General features: G+C 49.2%; 1 protein-coding gene across 1 annotated transcript; it reads left to right on the forward strand.

Moving 5' to 3' along the window:
* Window positions 1-21,713: 21,713 nt before the first annotated feature.
* Window positions 21,714-22,157, forward strand: CCDC182 (coiled-coil domain containing 182; the record flags this gene model as incomplete). The annotated part of the gene is given in 3 exon segments (XM_081219829.1): window positions 21,714-21,824; window positions 21,827-21,981; window positions 21,983-22,157. Coding segments are annotated over 3 exon segments (441 nt in total).
* Window positions 22,158-22,416: the final 259 nt, after the last annotated feature.

A 22,416-nucleotide genomic window follows, 5' to 3' on the forward strand; every position in this document is an offset into this window, starting at 1 on the left:
GACGCGCAGGCCCAGCGGCCATGGCTCACGGGCCCAGCCGCTCCGGGGCATGTGGGATCTTCCCGGACCGGGGCACGAACCCGTGTCCCCTGCATCGGCAGGCGGACTCTCAACCACTGCGCCACCAGGGAAGCCCGAGAACTTTCAAGATCTATTCTCTTAGCAACTTTCAAATATACAGTTCACTATTGTTAATAGTAGACACTATCTATAGACTCTACAATGACATAGATGTTTTTATGAAATATATATATATTTTAGCATAAAAAATTTATTTATCATAAATATATGAAATATATATATATATTATATATGTTGGGCTAAATAAGATATATTAGTAAAATGAATTTCACCTGCATCTTTTTCCTTTCCAACAGTATGGCTACTGTTGACAAAAATATTCAACAAACAATCAATAATAAGACTAGAAAAAACTTTGATCTGAGCCAAACTGAGGACCACAGCCTGGAAGGCAGCTTCCCAGATTACTCTGGGAAACTGCTCCGGAGAAGCATGGCTTTCAGCACTGTTTTGTGTCTTGTCAGAACAAAGAACATTAAACAAGTCGGGGATACATTTCTTCAAGGTTTCAAAAAAAACAGACCAGCACGTACAGAGCAAGTCAGTATGGCCTTGGCACCTGGGAGGGAAGTCTTATCATCAAAGGACGGCCAGCATGGGCATCCCAGGAAGAGGGGCATTTAGTCTGCACTTTTAACATGGACGTTATTTACTTCTGGTCAGTGTGCCTTTTTCTTTACTAATTAAAGCAGATATACAATGTATGTTTGATAGGCCACAAACAGGCTATTTTAGTTAGCATCAAATTCAGGTTAACCCGTGCAGAAGCCAGAATGACTTTCCTGGATCTTGATATGAGAACGTTTCTTTTATCACTACTAAACGATTTTAAAATCGCGTGTATGGTCCTCACTGTACTTCTCTTGAGCAGTGCTGGTCTAGAGACCCAGAGTCATATTCTGCCTGAGCCACTTCTCTAGAAGAACTGTTGCCTTTTCTGGATCATTTCCTCCAAATACAGTGGCGTCCTAGGGGCTGCCGTACACCTCTCTCCCCGTCCACTCCGAGGGGCCTGCTGTGAGGAGAGCCAGGGACACCCCTGTTTTCTTAGGGGGTGAATCGTAGGACTTCCTCTCTGTATTTCACTCAGCCCTTCAACATACTTTTAATAAGCACAAACTATGAGAGTCACAACTCCTCTGTCTGCTCAGTTGATGGCTCTCATGGTGGCTTTTCCAAGATAATATTCTTTGGGGGACAGGAAGACACACTAAATGAGAGTGAAGCCCCTTGAGGGCCGTGGACCTAAGTTGCCCTAAAAGCCCTTGAAAAGAGAGGTACCCTGGCTGTCACCTACTTCATCATTGCCAAAGGCCAATGGGAACCCTTAGCTAACACTGGCCTAGGGACCCAGCCTTTCAACTCCTGTTGCATCGCTTGAGTTTGGAAGACAGGGGGCTAAGGAGAATCACTCAGACCTGTTGGCCAGGAGACAAAGAGGAAGTCGGTGAACGCTTTTTCCTCAGCTTGGCGATGTCCCCAGCTCCTGGAGACTTTGAGACTTTGCTCAAGAGGCAGTTTGGGCTCCTCCGTTGCTCTCTCCCATCAGAGAAACCTTTGGCTTATGACGCTAACGGCTACTCTCCATTGAGGCTGAGTATGTGTCAGGAGCTGAGCTCTTTATGTGTATCTCATCTAAATCTTTCAACAACCCCGAGGGGTAGGTACTGTTACTACCTCCAGTCCCCAGTGGAGAAATGGGGTACTTTGCCTGAAGTCAGACACCAAGAGAGAGGCATTGCTGGGCCTCTGAAACATGCTTTAAAAATATTGATGTTTGGGCTTCCCTGGTGGCGCAGTGGTTGAGAGTCTGCCTGCCGATGCAGGGGACGCGGGTTCGTGCCCCGGTCCGGAAAGATCCCACATGCTGCGGAGCGGCTGGGCCCGTGAGCCATGGCCGCCGGGCCTGCGCGTCCGGAGCCTGTGCTCCGCAACGGGAGAGGCCACAACGGTGAGAGGCTCGCGTACCGCAAAAAAAAAAAAAAATAAATAAATAAATTGATGTTTGTCAAATTTGTATTTTAATTTTTAAGCTATGTGAGTAACACAGATGTTTGCATTATAAAAGTTAAAAAGTGAAATGTTAAAGATCTCCTCCCCCACCGTCCCTTTTGCCTCAACCCTCCCAAGGCAACCACTGTCTGCATTTACATACATATATTTGCTCATGCACCCATATTTCGGTATCTATAGGGTTTTTAAAAAAGCGTATATGCTATGATGCTTCTGTATTACGTTTTGACCAGTTCTTGTTTCCTCGTAACAAACGATGTCTTAAAGGTCTTTCCACGTCAGTAGGTATAGATTCCCTTCACTATTTTGAAATAACTGCCGAGTGTCCCATTGCACAGATGAACCACTGATTTCTCTAACGATGGACAGGTAAGGTTGTTTCTCAGGTTTTATGAACGGGGTTGCCATGAACACCCTATGCCTACTACCTTGCATACATCAGCCATATTGCTGTAGGGTGGATTCCAGGCACTGCTGGGTATGGATATTAGCTTTTGATCAATAGTGACACATTGTTTTTGAAAAAGCCTCCACGTGAGCGTGTCTGTTTCCCATCTTCACCAGAACTGTGCATCTTCCAGCTTTAGCATTTTCGTCTCTCTAATAGGCTCTTGCTAATATTCACTATCTCTCCTGCCTCATTTTCCTGCCTTAGAAGAACCCTTGAAACTTCATACCTCAAATTTCCTGTTTTCCAGCCATGGTGACCATGCTGTAGTCCTAGAGTGCGGTCTGGGTGACAAGTTTTTCCCTCCCATGACATCTGGAGGCATCGCCAGCATCCACTGTTTAATATTTATCGGGAACCTGCTGTGTGCTGGGCCCACACAGCAACCCAGACCTTTGGGAAGAAAACATGCGGTGATTTGAAAGGCAGAGATTACTTAATAAAAAGTGACAGCCCCATCAGAAGCCACAGAAGTGCCACTGTTTCCCTGGGCATCTGTATGTTCCCGGTGAAGCAGGTGGGGTTGTGTCCCCCTCTGAGAAGCCCCATTAATACGGCAGCTGGTCTCCTACAGGACGTCTGCGACGGAGCTCATCATTTCTCCGTCTATGAGCCATTAAACAGAACCAGGAAGCCCTATATCTTTATATCACTCCCTAATGACTGGGGTGTTGGGGGGGGGTATGGATACAAAGAGCTCACATCGTACTTAATTGGCAAAGTTATAACCTTTCTTCAGAGGCTAAATGTCCACTGCATTTCCCATTCCTCTCCCCTTGCTGAGGCCAGAAAACAACTGGCTCTGTCCCTGCTGTGCACCCCTGGAATTAAATGTCATTTGCAAAGGCCATAATTGCTTGAAGAGACAGTCGCTTCTTTTTGTCTTTCTCAGACTCTGATCCTTTTAACCCGGCCCACTCCCACTCCCACTCCCCCGCCCCTCAGACTTTTGTTTCCCAAGTCCCATCCCAGGGCCTGTCAGATTACATTTTTTACTGCATCTAGACAAAAAGCCATCTGGAGCTCCTGGTCTCCACTGTCAGTGGGCTGCCGTTCCCAGGGTCTCCTGCCAGGTCCCCCGATTAAGAGTCACCCCCTCCCGGCCCTCTCTATTTGTCACGCCCTGCCTCCACCTCCTCCTCAGCTGGTGCCGGTGCCAGGGTCCCTCCACTCTGCTACCTTGTCTTGGAGGAACAATGTGGGCCGTCAGCTTGCATTAAGCACACAGGGGAAAGCGCCACAATTTCAGGAGGCTAAAATCTTACAGATTCTTCATTTGCTTCTACGAGCCGGGAGCTTCTCTCCTCGTCGCTAATGTACTTACTTTAGGCCTCAGCTATTCCTGTGCTTCCTTCTTGGCCCCAAACCTAAATAGCACGTTAGGGAAGAGCCTTTGTAAGGACAAGAAGCCAAGGACGCGGCACGGAAGCTCATCCCTCCTTGGTTCCAACAAACAACCCAGCAGGCTGGGGGTGGTGGGGTGGGGGGATGAGAAGAAAGGCTGGTCACGCCCCCTCCCCAGCCAGGACAGGGCCCCCGGAATTACATTCGTACTCTAGGACCTGTGTGTTGATCGTGCAGTGTTAGAACCCAGACCCAGGTGACCTGCCGTATCCCAGGGTGCGGGGAAGGGCCCCAAGTGGGATGCAGAGGCCTCTGCTTATAAGGGTGTCCATGAGGCAGAAGGAGGATTTTGCCCTTAGGTGGGACGGTTTGCAGGCATGGCTGCTGGGATGCTTCTGGCAGAGCATGGCAGGAACCAGATGTGTTTGGGGAGGCCGTGAGGCCAGCGGGTAAGGGTTGGGTGTCGCACTTTCATATCTGGACTCTGTGCCATGGAAACCACGAGGCCCTGGGCAACAGGCCTAACTTCTCGGTGTTCTCAGCTATGCTGATAATCATTACTACCTGGTGGAGCTGATGTGAAGAGTGGATGAGATGCTGGTGAGGGCTTTAAGCACCATGCTTAGCTCAGAGTAAATGCTCAATCAACACTGGCTGTGCTCAGTCTTAGAGGGTTACGTACTACGTGATCTTTTTTTTTTTAATTTATTTTATTTTTTTTATTTTTGGCTGCTTTGGGTCTTCCTTGCTGCACGCGCGCTTTCTCTAGTTGTGACAAGCAGGGGCTTCTCTTTGCTGTGGTGCGCGGGCTTCTCATCGCGATGGCTTTTCTTGTTGTAGAGCATAGGCTCTAGGTGCGGGCTTCAGTAGTTGTGGCTCATGGGCTGTAGGCGCGGGCTTCAGTAGTTGTGGCTCATGGGCTGTAGGCGCGGGCTTCAGTAGTTGTGGCTCGTGGGCTCTAGAGCACAGGTGCAGTAGTTGTAGCACACGGGCTTAGTTGCTCCATGGCATGTGGGATCTTCCCGGACCGGGGCTTGAACCCATGTCCCCTGAGTTGACAGGCGGATTCTTAACCACTGTGCCGCCAGGGAAGCCCCACGTGATCCCTTTTATATGACATTCTTGAAAAGACAAAACTAGAGCAGTGGAGAGCAGATCAGTGGTTGCCAGGGATAGGTTTGGGGAAGGGTGTGACTACGGAGGGGCAACTCCAGGTGGCTTTTGGGCTGATGGAACTGATGTGTATCCTGATTGTGGTGTGGTTACACAAATTTACACATACCACCAAAATTCATACAAATACACACAGAAAAGTCAATTTTATTGCATGTTAATTTTTTTTTTTTTTTTTTGCGGTACGTGGGCCTCTCACTGTTGTGGCCTCTCCCGTTGCGGAGCACAGGCTCCAGACGCACAGGCTCAGCGGCCACGGTTCACGGGCCTAGCCGCTCCACGGCATGTGGGATCTTCCCGGACAGGGGCACGAACCCGTGTCCCCTGCATCGGCAGGCGGACTCTCAACCACTGCGCCACCAGGGAAGCCCCCAAAGTTGGTTTTATTTCACTCTCGAATAACTGGAGATTCAGAGAGTTTTAGACACTAGCTCACAGCCTTAGAGGAGTCAAGCTCTGTGTCCAAATCTCTGTCTCTTGCACCAGATACGGGTTCCACGCCACACTGGCGCATCTAGCAGCCTTTAATTAATCACCTAATGAAGGCAGGCATGACACCTGTCAAGTTGTGTCAGCAGTTAACGTGTTCAAGTGTTCAATTTTCACAGCTGATCAATGATCCTGACCGTAATGCTCAGCGTCTTTCCCCAAACGCCGAAACTACTTTGAGACTCACCCTCTCACTCATGACCACAAACTGCCCTGAGAACAATCCTTTTTAAAAAGGAAGCTGGTTGCAAACTTGCAATGGACAAATAGGGCCTGAGTTGTCTCAGAAATGTCTCTGTGATGAGCACGGGCTAGAGACTCTCTCTGGTGTTGATGCTGCTGACGTTGTTGAAGGATCTGGGAGCCTGAAGGCTCGGATGACTTTGCTTGACAACCATTTATAGGAGAAAATTTTCTTGTTTCCAATGAGGTCACAGTGGGAAACTAAAGTGGTCGGCCCAGACCTAGGCAGATGGGAAAATGAGCCACACCTGTGGGAGGCATGGGTTTTTCTTTGTTGTTGTTGTTGTTTGTTTGTTTGTTTGTTTTTCCCGTGGGCCCCTTGCAGGAAATAAACTCTTCTCCATCCGTGTACCTCGGTTTTTTTTCTATGACAAACTACAGTGGTTTCTACGGTTCCTTCCAGATTTAACGTCGTACAATGTTGTGTCTCAATATGAGTCACCTTTGAGGAGGAAATAAAATATGATGACATATAACAATAACAAATTTTTGAGCACTTGCCATGTGGCAGGCTCTGTTCTATGTCACTTTTAATCTTCACAGCAATCTCCTGAGGTAGATATTGTTAGCAGTCTTTTGTTTTGTTTTTATCGTTTTTGTTTTCTTTTATTGAAGTATAGTTAATTTACAATGTTGTGTTAGTTTCAAGTGTACAGCAAAGTGATTTAATTATATATATATATATATATATATATATATATATTCCTTTTCAGATTCTTTTCCCTTCTAGGTTATTACAAGATATTGAGCATAGTTACCTGTACTATACAGTAGGTCCTTGTTGGTTATCTATTTTATATATAGTAGTGTTAATATGTTAATCCCAAACTCTTAATTTATCCCTTACCACCCTCCCACCTATCCCCTTTGGTAACCACAAGTTTGTTTTCTATGTCTGTGAGTCTATTTCTGTTTGTAAATAAGCTCATTTGTATCTTTTTATTTTTGGCTGTGCCACACGTCTTCCGGGATCTCAGTCTCCCGACGAGGGACTGCACCCGGGCCACAGCAGTGAAAGTGCCGAATCCTAACTACCAGACTACCATGGAACTCCCTGTATTATTTTTTTTAGATTCCACAAATAAGTGATATCATAGCATATTTGTCTTTCTCTGTCTGACTTACTTCACTTAATATGATAATCTCTAGATCCATCCACGTTGCTGCAAATGGCATTATTTCATTCTTTATGGCTGAGTAATATTCCATTGTGTGTGTGTGTGTGTGTGTGTGTGTGTGTGTGTATACACACACACACACACACATATATATATATCATCTGTAGATGGACATTTAGGTTGCTTCCATGTCTTGGCTATTGTAAACAGTGCTGCCATGAACATTGGGGTGCATATTTCTTTTTAAATTAGAGTTTTATCCAGAAGTGGGATTGCAGGATCATATGGCAACTCTATTTTTAGTTTTTCAAGAAATCTCCATACTGTTTTCCATAGTGGCTGCACCAGTTTACATTCCCACCAACAGTGTAGGAGGGTTCCTTTTTCTCGACACCCTCTCCAGCATTTATTATTTATAGACTTTTTAATGATGGTCATTCTGACTGGTGTGAGGTGATACCTCACTGTAGTTTTGATGTGCATTTCTTTAACGATTAGTGATATTGAGCATTTTTTTCCATGTGCCTGTTGGCCATCTGTATGTCTTCTTTGGAGAAATGTCTATTTAGGTCTTCTGCCATATATCATTCTTATTTTTGAAAATGAAGAAACTGAAGCCCAGAGAAGTTGAGTAACTTGCCCAAGGTCACACAGCTAATACCTGGCAGAACCAGGATTTGAACCAGCTAATTTGGCTCCCAAGCCCCAGTTTTCTGCTGTAGTCAAGTAGATAATACATCCACTTGGCTCACAGCATCCCCTGGCATCCTGCCCCAGACTTCTTTAGCACCCATGCAGAGAATGCCTCAAAGCTGGTTTTTTTGTTTGTTTCTTCAGGTAGAAAAATTAAATGATATGGTATCAAAGGTAAAACAACAGTCACTTGGGACTTATCTAATTCAGTCCCTTCTCTGAGTTCAAGGTGAAGTTGTGAGATCTAGGCTCTCTTCTTAATTCCAATCACTTGTATTGCCCTTGAGCGAATGTACCTGCTAATCGGTCCCAAATGTGTTCATATATTCAAATTTGGAGCAGAGAGCACTGGTCTAGGAGTTTGAAGAACCAGGCTCTCGAGCTGGCTCCGCCTCTAACCAGCTGTGTGACCTTGGCAGATTAACAGCCTCTCTGGGCCTCACAGTCCTTATTTGCACCGAGGCAAGTAGATTAGACCAGTGTCACAAATCCCAGGCATGGGCTCCAAACTGGACCACCGACAGGTTTTGTTTAGTATGCACAGTGATTGCCAACACTTAAAATAGGGAGTGTAAAAATCCAGGTCTCCAGAATCTCGTGAAAAACTGGAAGATCTGATGGATTTGGATTTCTCTTCCTACAGGGCAACAATGAGTAGGGGTTGGGGCCTTGACACCCTTGGGCAAGCCTGTGTGCCCCTCACGTGGGCTTACACTGAGCCCACTTGCCTGGTTCACATTTCTACTTGGTTCCTTGAGGCATCTGGGTTTGTAGCCCGTGGGTTCCATGTTACCAAGGCCCTGGCCCATCTAACTTGATGTAGGTGTTTCATGTGCTCACCTGTTCTCTACATTTCAAAAGTGCTGGAAAGCACCCCCTTCCCTCATGACCCCTACAGCGGCCACCATGGGTGGGCTCTGTAGCTACTGAGTGACTGAGTCTATCGCAGAATTGCCACAGAGAAGGGGGAGCTGTGTGCTGGGCGCTGCTGGGCGCTGCTGGGCGCTGGTTGTGTCGTCTCGTCTTGTTGCTGCTGTTGCCACTGGTAGGCAGAAAGTTAGGAGAAAGCTTGCAAGGCATTTTTTTTTCATTCTTTTTCATCACCACGCCTCAACTTGACCCTCCTCTGAAGGGGCACGGATGCCTGGGGAATGGATGGACTCAAGTGTGGATTTCCAGAATCCCTTTTGGACACATCTCTGCCTGTTCCTTTTGACAAAGCCCTGGCTTTTCAGAGATTAATTGTTGTCAAATGCAACTTATTTTCTAATCCTTTCAGGCTCCATTTAAAACCTTCTTTTTTGATAAAGTCGCCAAGGTTTAGTTTTTCTTTTTTTTATGGATTTGCCAATGATTGTCCAGTTTGACAAATAGGATTCTTAAAGCTGATTCTTTGAAGAAAAGGATGCAGTGTGACAAGACAAGAAACAGCTCATCCTCAAATTAGGAGGATAAATAAAAAAATAAAAGCAACTCCATTCTCTGGCTTCCCTGTGACTCAAAGGGTGTCTCGGCTGTCACTGATAATCTAATCTTTCTATGATAGGTGAGGAACAGGACAATGGCGACCCAGCCAGGCTGTGGGTGTGATTAATAGCACTGTCCAGTACGCCCCCAGCCCCCAAGAAGATGACTAATGGCATTTGATGTGAACTCTGACTTCCCCCGGCAAGAACAGAGGGAGAAAAGGGTGCTGCTCAGACAGGAGGGTGCGTCCTGCAGAGGTTGATTGATTCCTGAAGGCTTTGTTACTCTGAGGGCGTGTAGGGGTTGTGAGGGTGGCCCAGACACCCTGGCTGCCTGTTCCTGGGCTTTGGCAGCCTCCTTAGCCTAGCAACGTTCACAGTTAGCATCTCTCCCGTGGACCAGACTTTTCATTGCCCCCATGATGCTGCGTCTCAGAAGCAATTCCCCGTGAAACCTTGGCCGACCTCTACTGACCTGTCATTCGCAACCTGTGAGATCATTTTGACCCCTCCCTGACCCAAGTGCCATGAATCAAACCAAGGAGGTTTTCAAAGCCGGGCCTCTAAGCCTCCCTTGGGCTTTCTACTCTATCCTCTATCCCCCGGATGGGCACAGGGTGTCTTGGAGCTGCTAGGCTTATGGCAAAAAAGTGTTTCTGCGGCTGGCAGGGAGCAGCTGAGATGCCCCAAGATAGAAACCAGAAGGAAGGGGGCGCCGTGTGAGGTGGGCATCCACCTGGCCGTCAGGGCCCGGGAGGGGACAACCTGCTTGCCTCTGACGGCTCAATCTTGGCAGATGTGGGGTCTTTGCTTAGCTCTCCAGGCTCACTTGCCAAGTCACTTCCCCTTATCAGCATGGCCATAAAGAGTCTTAAATTTTTTGTCTGCTTTTTGGCCTTTTCTGGCTTCACTGCTACCTCAACTACCATGTCCTTACCAGCAACCCCACGTCATGGTCCTACCGAGAGGGACCATTTGGTGTCTAGACTTCAGCGGTAATAATGACCAGATGATTACAGCCAAAAGAAGTGTCGATCCTGAGGTCAACTGAGGGAGTGCCAGGCCAGTGACCACCTGTGAGATAGAGCATGTCCACCTGTGGGTGTGAGCAGGACCTGAAAACCGGTAAAACCTCACTCTTCCTGTGAGGCAGCCCTAGCTGTTGGCAGCCTGAGAACAGGGGCTGGACTTCTGAGACCACTGGGAGTGGAAGACAGAGACACAGGGACCCCTGACTGGAGAGAGGCCAGGCAGGACTTTGATATAACCCTTATTCTCTGACAGCATGTTTCCAGGCCCCTGGAGGCCTTCCATGGACTGGACATGGTTTTTTTGTTTTTCGTTTTTTTAAAATAAATTTATTTATTTATTTAATTTTTGGCCGCATTGGGCCTTCGCTGTTGCACGCGGGCTTTCTGTAGTTGCAGTGAGCGGGGGCTACTCTTTGTTGCAGGGCGCAGGCTTCTCATTGTGGTGGCTTCTCTTGTTGCAGAGCACAGGCTCTAGGCATGCGGGCTTCAGTAGTTGTGGCTCGCGGGCTCTAGAGTGCAGGCTCAGTAGTTGTGGCGCATGGGCTTAGTTGCTCCACGGCATGTGGGATCTTCCCGGACCAGGCCTTGAACCCGTGTCCCCTGCATTGGCAGGCGGATTCTCAACAACTGCGCCACTAGGGAAGGCCTGGATGTGGTTTTTAGAACCTCAGCTGAGGAAACACACTCTCAGCCGTCCCCGGGGGGTGGTGGCCAACAGGTCAGTGTTGACAGTGCTGTCAATAGACCACACTATGGAAGTGATGCCCGTGTTTAAATATTTTATGGCCTTTTGGCTTTATTTGATAAGTATGAGTGGGAGATGGACAGAAAGAAGCTACTGCTATGGCGTTCACACACCTAATTCAACTGGGACAAAGGTGAGCCTTGGTCGGCATCTCTGGGCTATGGCTCTTCAGCCTCAAAGAGATGGTGCGTGCAAAGCCCCTGGGCCTGGCACATGGAAGTACTACGTTAATGGTGGGAATCATTATTTTATTTTATTTGTCAATGATTATTAATAATGTGATGCTTCCTGGATAATCATTTGACAGTGTACTCCGCTGTGAAGAAGAATGACAGAATTCAGGAACGTATGTGAAATGCTGAGAAAAGTACTCTTAGGAGGAAGAGTAATTAGGAATTTTATAATTTCTTTTTTAGCTGAGAAATGATCTCCTGCATAACACGAAGTCTCTTGTTCAGTTTCGGCCTGTTGGACTCTCACTGGGTTTTTTTTTTTTTTTTTTGTGGTACGCAGGCCTCTCACTGTTGTGGCCTCTCCCGTTGCGGAGCACAGGCTCCGGACGCGCAGGCTCAGCGGCCATGGCTCACGGGCCCAGCCGCTCCGCTGCATGTGGGATCTTCCCGGACCGGGACACGAACCCGTGTCCCCTGCATCGGCAGGCAGACTCTCAACCACTGCGCCACCAAGGAAGCCCTCACTGGGGTTTTGAGTAATTCATTACATCAAGAAGTAGAGGGTTACCTGGACTATAAATGGAGCGGAGCTTCCCTGGGGAAGGAGAAGACGACGAGCTGCCGGGGCCTCCCGGCTTCTCCTGGGCCGGCCGCCGCGCAATGTGACGTCTGATGAGTGCGCGTTTGTGGAGGGTACAAATGCTCACCCCGGGTTACAGGGTGAGAAATGTTGCTGTTCACTCTCCCTCCTTAACTGCCCGGCCTACCGAGTCCACTCCTGCCCCGGCCAGTCCTGGCCACCAAGGACTCCCTCCCTCCCTTATCACCACATGGCTGTTCAATAACGCAGGCCAGTAAATCTGACCAAAGCTTTCCACTAATGCAAGACTAGGGAGAAAGGAGAAAAATCACAGGAGGTGAGAAGACTCACCATTTTATTTTTCATGCAGTAAAAGGAAGCAGCTGTGACATGGGTGAAGTTTCAAAGTCTCATCCAGAAGTTTTCAGCTATTAGGGAGTCTCAGGTTAGCTCTTAAACTTTAAAGGTCGTCAGGATCATCTGGAGGGCTTGTTAAAACACAGACTTCTGGGCCACACCTCCCAGAGGGTCTGAGTCAGAAGGTCTGGGTGTGGCCTGAGAATCTACATTTCTAACAAGTGCCCAGGGGATGCTCATGGCTGCCAGTCTGAAGACTGAGTATACTTTGAGAACCACTGGATTAGCTAGCTTGGTGGAGAGCATCAGAATGATTTGGGGGCTCTTGTTAAAAATACTAATTTCTAGACCCTTTGTAATAGTCATAATATGTTTGGCTGCAGTTAATAGAATACCAAACAACAGCTGTTTGAGCAAGAAAGACATTTAGGGCTTCCCTGGTGGCGCAGTGGTTGAGAGTCCGTCTGCTGATGCAGGGGACGCGGGTTCGTGCCCCAGTCTGGGAGGATCCCACATGCCGCGGAGCGGCTGGGCCCGTGAGCCATGGCCGCGAAGAGAGGCCGCAACAGTGAGAGGCCCACATACCGCAAAAAAAAAAAAAAAAGAAAGAAAGACATTTAATCACACATCAAGTAGACTGGAGGTAGGTAATTTGAGTTTGATGCAGTGACTCAGTGAAATTATGAAAAATGGAGGCTCTTCCTATCTCACTGTTTATCCTCAGCTGAATTTTCATCCTTAGGTTTTGTGGCCTCATGATTGCTAAATGGCTGTCAGGGTTCCAGCCATCGTGCTTTCGTACAACTGCCTCCAAGGCAGAAGGGGCGGCCATCCCTCCCTATCCCTGTTTGTCTCTTTTAGATGTAATACCTTCCCATAACGCTTCTCTTTACAACTCACTGGTGTGAAGTGGGTCACAGGCCCACCTTAAGTAAAGGACTTCCAACGGGAAATGGAATTACCTAATGTAACCAGGTTCACCACCTGTGGCTGGTGAGGGCTCACCTTCCCTGAGCATGTTACTGCTTGATCAAAATAGGATTCCATGACCCAAAGAAGAAAGGAATGTTATTAGGTGGAGACGAACAGTATCTACCCCAGGGTGACTTGTCCCAAATTTCTCAGGACCATCCTGTTTAAAACTCAAAGTCTCTCATCCCAGGGCAAATCAAGAGGATTGGTCACCCTAGCTCCAGTTTCCAAGACCTTCTGAATTAGAATCTCTTGAGGGTGAAATCCAGACCTTAAAACTGATTTTTAACACTCTTCCGGGATGATTATTATATTTGCCAAAGTTTGAGAATCACTGGGCTTAAGTTTCCATGAAGCCCAGACAGGGGACTAAAGGTTGACATATTCCCAGTTAATCTCTGAGCAGGAGGAAATCCTGGATAAAGGGATGTGGGTGTGACTTGAGACTGGGAACCCTCATGGGATCAGATTGAACCTCAAGCTTAGAGGGGTCTGGGATCTTCAAATTCCGTCCCTAGCCTGCTCCTGTCCCTAACACTAGAAGGGATAGTCTAACTTAGAGGTCCCTGCTGTGGGTGCACTTGAACACTGCAGCCACCCCTGTCGGGCCCCTTATTGCAAAGCCTGGGATGCTGGATTTGCTAGGTTGTCTCCACGGTGGATCCCAAGTTCTTAGGACAGAAACCCCATCTTAACCTTCTTCTGTCATGGGCATCTGGTGCCATGCCAGCTCATCTTAGTCATTCGATAAATGTGTGTTGAATGCATGACGACTGAATGAGTGGGGATGATGCACCCTTGAATAATAGATCAACTCTGGCCGCTATATGCCGAACCAACCCATATAACAGCCCAGTGCTGGGAGCCTAGAAACGTCCTCGCCTCAACAGTGAGCGGGCAGGACCCTGGGTGGGGGTGAGGGTGAGGTCAAACCCTTCCCCGGTACCCTGGGTGACCGCACCCCGTATCCCTGGCCCAGGCTTCCGGGCTGCCATGGGAAGCGATGTGTGTCCCCACTGTGCGAGGCCCTGGGAACCTTTCTGGTGGTTTGAGCTCATTACTCATTGTTAGGAGTGCCGGTGTCTGGAGTTTTCCAGGTGATCAAAGCTTCTCTGTCCGAGCAGCCAGGCAGGCCCTGGTGTCTGTCACCAGTAATCCCCCGGCCTCACCAGGCAGACAGTTAAGTAACCCAGGAAGGAGGGTATTTGGTTTTTAAGCCCACATAATTCAGCTTGACACCCTGGCATGTAGGCAGCAGCTCTGGCTCTGTGCAGCGGAAGCATCCCTGGTTAGACGGGTGTGGGCCGCGGTGGGGGGCAGCTGTCTTGGCGCGGGGTTGATTTAGCACCAGGGGGCGCCCTCCCTACCCTGCTCTCCCGGGGAGGGCTGTGGGTGGGAAGGAGAATCAGCTGCTCCCCCAGCACCGGCACCCATCACACCTCCTGCAGCTCTGTCTATCCTCCCCAGAGAGTCGTCTCCATATAGCACCCCTGCCCTTTGCTTCCCCAGAACAGGAGCTCCCCTTGGGGCTCTTTGTGGTCCCTGGTTTCTGGCTGGGCTCAGGGTCCAATTTGCCTCCCCAGATCCCTCAACACTCCCCACAGTCTATGTGATGGCACAGAAAATGTGTCACAGGCCTGAACTCCAGGGTCAGACTGCAGCCACCATATTTGTGGAGGTTCTGACATTTTGGTAAATACCACAGATTCCTTCAATGATGGGGGAAAGAAAGCATGCTTAAAACAATCGCATTTTCTGATTTTAAAAAAAGGTTGGGATTCAATATTTTGGCCTATAATTTTTTTCTGATTTGACCTTTGTACAAAAAAATGTTTGGTCACCGCTGCCCTAAACAGTACAGACCACATTTCCTGTTAACCTAGAAGGCAGTGTGAATGGACAAAACTTGAGGAGCTCATTAGTCTGGGAAATGGAAATGGAAATGGAAAAGGGACCCCTCTTGCACTGTTGGTGGGAATGTAAATTGATACAGCCACTATGGAGAACAGTATGGAGGTTCCTTAAAAAACTAAAAATAGAGCCACCATACAACCCAGCAATCCCACTACTGGGCATATACCCCGAGAAAGCCATAATTCAAAAGGAGTCATGTACCACAATGTTCGTTGCAGCTCTATTTACAATAGCCAGGACATGGAAGTAACCTAAGTGTCCATCGACAGATGAATGGATAAAGGAGATGTGGCACATATATATAATGGAATATTACTCAGTCATAAAAAGGAACGAAACTGAGGTATTTTTAGTGAGGTGGATGGACCTAGAGTCTGACATACAGAGTGAAGTAAGTCAGAGAGAGAAAAACAAATACTGTATGGAATACTATATGGAATCTAAAAAAAAAAATGTTTTCTGTTGAACCCAGGGGCAGGACAGGAACAAAGATGCAGACATAGAGAATGGACTTGAGCACACGGGGAAGGGGAAGTGTAACCTGGGATGAAGTGAGAGAGCGGCATGGACATATATCACTACCAGATGTAAAATAGACAGCTAGTGGGAAGCAGCCATATAGCACAGGAAGATCAGCTCAGTGCTTTGTGACCACCTAGAAGGGTGGGATAGGGAGGGTGGGAGGGAGATGCAAGAGGGAGGAGATATGGGGATATATGTATATGTATAGCTGATTCACTTTGTTATAAAGCAGAAACTAATACACCATTGTAAAGCAATTATACTCCAATAAAGATGTTAAAAAATAAATAAAGGTCCAGGTACCAACTTCATGATGGGTCATTTAAGAAAATTCGTGTTGAGAATGGGGATAGACTATTCCAACTGGGGTAACGCCGGGCCTTTCCCAGCATGCTCTTGGGGTCACTGTCCTGGGCCTGTGGACTGTGTGAGGTTCTCTTTCTTGCAGATGCTTTGCCCCAGCTAAATTCCATGCCCCCTGGAGGGGTGGATGGTGCAAGGCAGACAGCACCACGCCCAGCCTGCTTTGGGGGGCCCTCCTGGCGCAGTGCTAGCTTCCGGGGCTGGAGAAGGGCCAGCTCCACCCGCTTGGCCCGCCTGCACTGCTCGTGTCCAAGGACCGCTCCTGTGTCTTCAGATCCACTCCCACCAGGATGTTTTACATATTTTAATTAAAGTGCCGCCCTGGGCTGGCAGGGCCTCTGATGGATGGCTCCAGTCCGAGTTGCAGGGCTGCAGTGGTGTGAAACATGGAATGTGATGATGTGCTCCTGCTTTGGCTCCTACCTCCGGGGGCTGGTTCATTCGGGTTCCAGGAGGGGAGGCGAACTCAGCAGGCGGTGGGCAGGTGGCCGGCGCATCCAGAGGTGGCCAAGGCGGGGCTCAGGAACGGGAGGAGAGTTCAGCTAGGAAAGCGCCATGGACAGTTTCCGTGGACCGGCTTGCTGGTGGGCTGTGGATGAGCCCGATTCTTGTGGACACTCTTTATCAGTGCCAAATTATGACAAATGGCTATGGGTAAAAGTTGCTGGGTGGCAGCCGCCGCCTCTCAGAGCGAAGCAGGTATTTTTAGCACCGTGCCTTGGGGCTCTGGCTCTGGGTTAATTAATCACGGTGAACAGCACTGAGTTTGGTTCCTGATGCTGGTCCCACCCCCATCCCAGCCTTGTCCCCATTCCCCGGACTGGAATGCCAGCTGCAGAGGTGGCAGTCATGCACGGCTAGAGTAGCCCTTGACAGCCTCCCAGGGCACTGGGGACACCATCCCATGCCCCCGTGGGTGGGGCCCTGTACCTCCCCCTCCTCTGCATCCCCTCCTGCTTCCCTCCAGTCATCCCAGCCTCTTTTAAATTCTTCTTGCTGTTCCTTTTGAATATTATCCCCAGGCATCCACATCCTTCCCTGTCTCAGCCCAAATGTCCTCACCTTGCAAAGGCCCTCCCTGAGCACCCCTTCCCCTACAGGCTCTCCATCACCTTGTCCTGTTTATTTCCTTCAGAGCACTTAGCACCAGCCAGAATCACCTTATTTCTTGATTGCCCCACATTATTGTCTGTCTCCTTCCATTGACATGCCAGTGGCTTGAGAACAGGGATCTTCTCTCTCTTGTTTGCTATCTTAAATCCCTGTTGCCTAGCTCAGCGTACACAGGGCGGGCACTCAGTGAGTGTCATTGAACATGCAACTGGATGGGTGGATGGGTGGATGGATGGAAGGGTGGCAGGGAGGTGGATGGGGGGAAGGCTGGAGGGAAGATCCTCTATGGGTTTGCATTTTCAGGTGCAATGTGTCACGGTTGTTATTGTTGGTAGGGGCACATCTGGGGAGACACTGGTTGTATAGCAGCATCCTCACCCAGGCCAGCAGCGGGAGGCCCGAGCCCAGGGGATTCTGGGAAAAGAGTGTTGGAAATCACTGCCGTCTCTGCTTTAGAAATGTCCAACCACATGCTCTCTGGTGTTTATAGGAAATTTCTCTGAATTCTGTGGGTTTTTTTTAAAATAATTCTTTTCTTGGGGATGGGGACAAACCAGTTTTAAGGGACTTCTAGAAGACTCTTTGCACACTCTGCCTGAAAGCTGACATTGGTGGTTCATTTGGGGGAATTAAGCATGGTCCTTTCACTGCTTTCTCTTCAACTACATCTCTTCTTTGTGGAAGCCACAGCTGGTCGCCTACCCTCCCCATTGTTGCTTGAGAATGGAACCCCAGTTTCGTCCTTGTATTGGGGGGCCTCTGCTTTGGGGAGAGGACCCTTGATTAGTCTGAGCCAACTATGGGAACTCCAGTAGTGCTTGGGTTGGACCGGGGACTGTGAAAGTGGCTCTAACTAACGGGACATGAGGGGCATCGGAGGTTTCACCTAATTTTTAAACAGGTACATGAAGGGGTGCATCTGTGTCATATCCGACTTCTGGATCCTAAAAAGGATGGAGATTTACTTCACATGCGGGGGCAGAGGCATGGAGGGAGGCACATGACAGGGGCGGGGCGGGGGCACTGATGCGTGTGGCAGGGCCCAGCAGGACTGTGCTGGGACCCAGCAGTGACCAACCCGGGAGATCCTGAGACACGCCGCTCTGGAGCCCCTCCACGCAGGTCGAATCTGATTCTCAGGGGTGGGGCTTGGATCTCCGCAGGGTTGATACCCTGCTTTCGTCCCCCCTTATTCTGAGACACTGCCGAAATAGACCAGGGGCAGGGAAACCCTCTCGACCGTGGCCCAGAGATGCCTTGCCAGGAGACGTCACAGTTCCTTTCTTTTGATGCTGTGAAGGGGACACATAGATTTGCCTTCTTACTTTCCGAGGATATATGGAAGGAAATTCTGAGGAAATCACAGGCCCGGACTGTAAAACTTCTGGGAGGAGAGTATTCAGAGCACGTGCACAACCCGTTCCCCTGCTGAGGGCCCCCCGAAGGTCCAGGGAACCCCAGGCCTGGGGTCTTCGGCTGACAGAGTGTGTATTTGCTTCCAACCTCTGCTGAGGTTCACTTGGAAACACGGTCCTCCCTGGCCGGCTCTCCATGCGGAGAAATGAACGGAGACCTCATTAAAAAGCACCAGGGAAACTGAACAACTGCTCTCCTTTCCTAACTGTTACTACTTTTCTTCCATAGCACTGGCTATGGCTTCCACCATTCCCTATGGGAGACAGAGACAAAGGGGCAGAGAATCTAAGTCAGAGAGAGAGAGAGAGAGACAAACAGAAAAACACTCAAAGAATACAGAAACAAGAAGACAGACACACAGTCTTCCTGTCGCTGATTCAAGAAACATTTATTGAGAACCTACTGTGTGCCCGACCCGCACCCCCCCCCCCCCAATGAATGCACCAGCAGACCGCAGGCTGTTTACGTCATCTCCCCAAACCCCAGCTGGATCTTAGGCAGCAAATAAGGAGGGTGCTGTTTCCACTCAGGCCAGTAGGTGTCACCATGTCAGAGGGAAAGTCAGGGGAGCTGCAGGATGTGATGGCCACCTGAGAACAGAGATTCCATTTCATCTAGTTTTCTGAGTGCCGTTATGTGCAGGGCACCAGGCAGGGTACATAGGGTGAGAAATGCACAGTCCCTGTCCTCATGGAATTGGCTGTGCCATCGGGACCCGGAGGGACAAGGCCCTGGGTCACAGAATGAGGGGGAGACAGTAAGAGCTTCCAGAAGAGTTTAAAGGAAAGACCGTGTGGATATCAGAGCATCAGAGACTTCACATGACGCCCTCTCACAGTACAGCAGAGAACAGGCTCAGAGAGGGGCGGTGACTGACCGCAGGTCACACAGCAATTCCAGACTCCAGATCTCCTGACTCCTAGAGCAGTGCTCTTTCCACCAACACTGTGTATCAAAAACTGGTGTTGCCCGACCTTTGAGACTCAAAATTCCACCTTAGGGCTTCCCTGGTGGCGCAGTGGTTGAGAATCTGCCTGCCAATGCAGGGGACACGGGTTCGAGCCCTGGTCTGGGAAGATCCCACATGCCGCGGAGCAACTGGGCCTGTGAGCCACAACTATTGAGCCTGCGCGTCTGGAGCCTGTGCTCCGCAACAAGAAAGGCCGCGATAGTGAGAGGCCCACGCAGTGGCCCCCACTCGCCGCAACTAGAGAAAGCCCTCACACAGAAACGAAGACCCAACACAGCCAAACATAAATAAATAAATTTATTAAAAAAAAAAAAAAAAATTCCACCTTAGTTTAGCCAGGAAGCTCCCTGCAAAATGCTCTCTGCCAGGCCCTCTAGATGGGCCGATCTGCCTGCTGGAGAAGGCAGCTTCCCTCCTCGTGTGTCCTGTGGTGCGGGAGTTGGCTGTCTTGCACAGGCTCACGAAGGCTCACCGCGAGCATCTCTTCTCAGAGACATCACCTTGGTAGCTTCTGAGCTAGTTTCAACCAGCTGTGATGGGAGTCTTTACACCATGGAAATTAGCAACAGTCATAAATCAGAGCTTCTTCTTTTTTTTTCCTCCCGGAGAGCTGCCCCCCACCTGCACACCACTGAATTAGTATCCCCACTTTACAGATAAGGAAACTGAGGCCCAGGGGGATGAGGCAATGTATACAGAGACACAGCCTGTAGGTGGTAGAGCGGAGACCCAGCCCAGGTGGTTTGACGCTGGAGTGTTCAGAGATGGTACAGCCAATAGGACTCAGAGCCACTTGGATGTGGAGGGGCCCGGGTTTCTCTCGTGGGCGCTGACGTGGGTGCTGCCCCAGGCTGGTCTCATCAACCTGATAGCAACACTGGAACAGGGACCATTTTGGGAGAAATGATAACTAGTTCAGCTTTGGGTGGATTGAATTTGAGGTACATTGTTGGAGAGATGTTTAGATCTGGAGGCCAGGAGAGAAGTCTGCGCAAGAGATTGAGATCTGCAGGATGGAGGATTGTTCTTGACCAAACCAATTTCCTTTCTTACAGTGAACAGGTCAGAAGTGGGAAGTTCACCCTTCTCTATGTTTTTCCTCATCTTTGTCAGCATTCAGGCAGCATCTGGCAGGGCAGGGACGACCAGGCTCGCTGGCTCACCCTCGTTCCCTGGCGCAGGTGCATAGTGAGCGCTCAGCAGGGACTTGCTGAATAAATGAATGAGTGACCCGATTTTATCCTGCACATACCGAATCAGCTCTGCTGTGGACCACATATCAAAACCTGAGTACATTTCTTCTAAGATTATTGAGAATCCTGGCGTCATTATAGGAGTGTGGATTTGGAATCAGAAATTACTTTTCTAAGGCTTCCCTGGTGGCGCAGTGGTTGAGAGTCTGCCTGCCGATGCAGGGGACACGGGTTCGTGCCCCGGTCTGGGAGGATCCCACATGCCACGGAGCGGCTGGGCCCGTGAGCCATGGCCGCTGAGTCTGCGCATCCAGAGCCTGTGCTCCGCAACGGGAGAGGCCACAGCAGTGAGAGGCGTACCGCAGAAACAAAAAACAAACAAACAAACAAAGAAATTACTTTTCTAGAGATTATCATATTAAGTGAAGTAAATTAGACAGAGAAGGACAGGTATCATATGATATCACTTATATGTGGAATCTAAAAAAATGATACAAATGAACTTATTTACAAAACAGTAATAGACTCACAGACACAGAAAACAAACTTATGGTTACCAAAGCAGATGGTGTGGAGGGGGGAGAGAAATTAGGAGTTTGGGATGAACCTATGCACACTATTATGTATAAAATAGGTAAACAACAAGGACCTACTGTATAGCACAAGGAACCATACTCAATATCTTATAATAACCTATAATGGAAAAGAATCTGAAAAAATATACGTATAATTGAATCACTTTGCTGTACACCTGAAACTAACATAACATTGTAAATTAACTATACTTCAATTAAAAAAGAAATTAATTTTGTTATTGTTGTTTTTTAGCATTTTAGAGCTAGAAGTGAGATTACACATCATCCGTTACAATGTCCTTGCTTCACTGGTGAGGTACTGAAGCTCAGAGACCCTTCTGAGACCATCCAGGCCCCTTGCTGGGTGGGAGACCACCCGGCCTGGCCTTGCTCTGGCCAGTTTACTTTGGTGTGTCCCTCAGGACAAGGAATGATTGAGCTCTGGTTCTGGAAGGGCAATGAACTGATGGGAATCCACACCTCAGGGTGCACAGCTAAATAGTTCTTGAGTAGGTGAGCAGACGAAGCCCAGGAACCAAGCAAGGAGGCTGCCAGATGCAAATGAGTGGAGTGTGGCTTTCCTCCTGGTTGGCCGGAGAGGCCCTGATGTCACAATATGTGGGGTTTCTCCACTCCAAAAGATTGTGTCTCTGGCCCCCCAAAAATTCACTCACCTGGCTGGTCCCTAGCTCCCTCTCTTTGTCCAAACGGAGGCGACACTATGGAACCTCTCTATCAGGCCGTGTCCATTCTCATGAAGGTGAACACCTTCCAGGGGAAGAAGATGGTGGAGAGCGGCCTCCAGTCTGGAGACTTCTCGCTCCCCCAGTCGTGGCCCTCCTGCATCCAGCCGACCTGGAGATCCTGCAGCAGAAGGTGGCCGGGGTGCAACGGGAGCTGGAGGACTTCAAGAAGGAGGCACTGAGGGCCATCCATTGCCTGGAAGACGCCTTCTGCGAGATGAACGGGGCCCTGGCGCAGCAGGAGGGGCATGCGGCAGTGGCTGAGGGAGGAGGAGGACCGGGGCATCGTGCGGAGCAAGGTCCTCACCTTCCTGCTGCCCTGCGAGAAGCAGCTCCAGGAGCACTGCAGGCGGCTGGAGTGCCTGCTGCTGGGCCAGAGCTGCGAGGCACTGGGCACCCCCGGGAAGATCCAGGCCCACTGAGGCCCCACCGGTAGAAGCCACGTTCCTCACCGAGCAGCCGAGTAGAAGATTCTTTTCGATAGAAGGACAAACCCTGAGTTTTGATAGATTTGCTCCCCTTACCCATTTCCACTGCTTTCCTTCCACCTAAATACCACCTTGCTGAGAGGCGAAAAGACCCAGTATGTTCTTTCAGTGAAGCTCCGTTCACCCAGCATCACCCAAGAAGGAAGCGCTCCAACACTAAGTCTTTGAATGGCACCTGTAACTTTCACCTTTA

Source organism: Mesoplodon bidens (genome assembly GCF_964165515.1).
Source record: "Mesoplodon bidens genome assembly, chromosome: 19".
Classification (NCBI taxonomy): Eukaryota; Metazoa; Chordata; class Mammalia; order Artiodactyla; family Ziphiidae; genus Mesoplodon; species Mesoplodon bidens.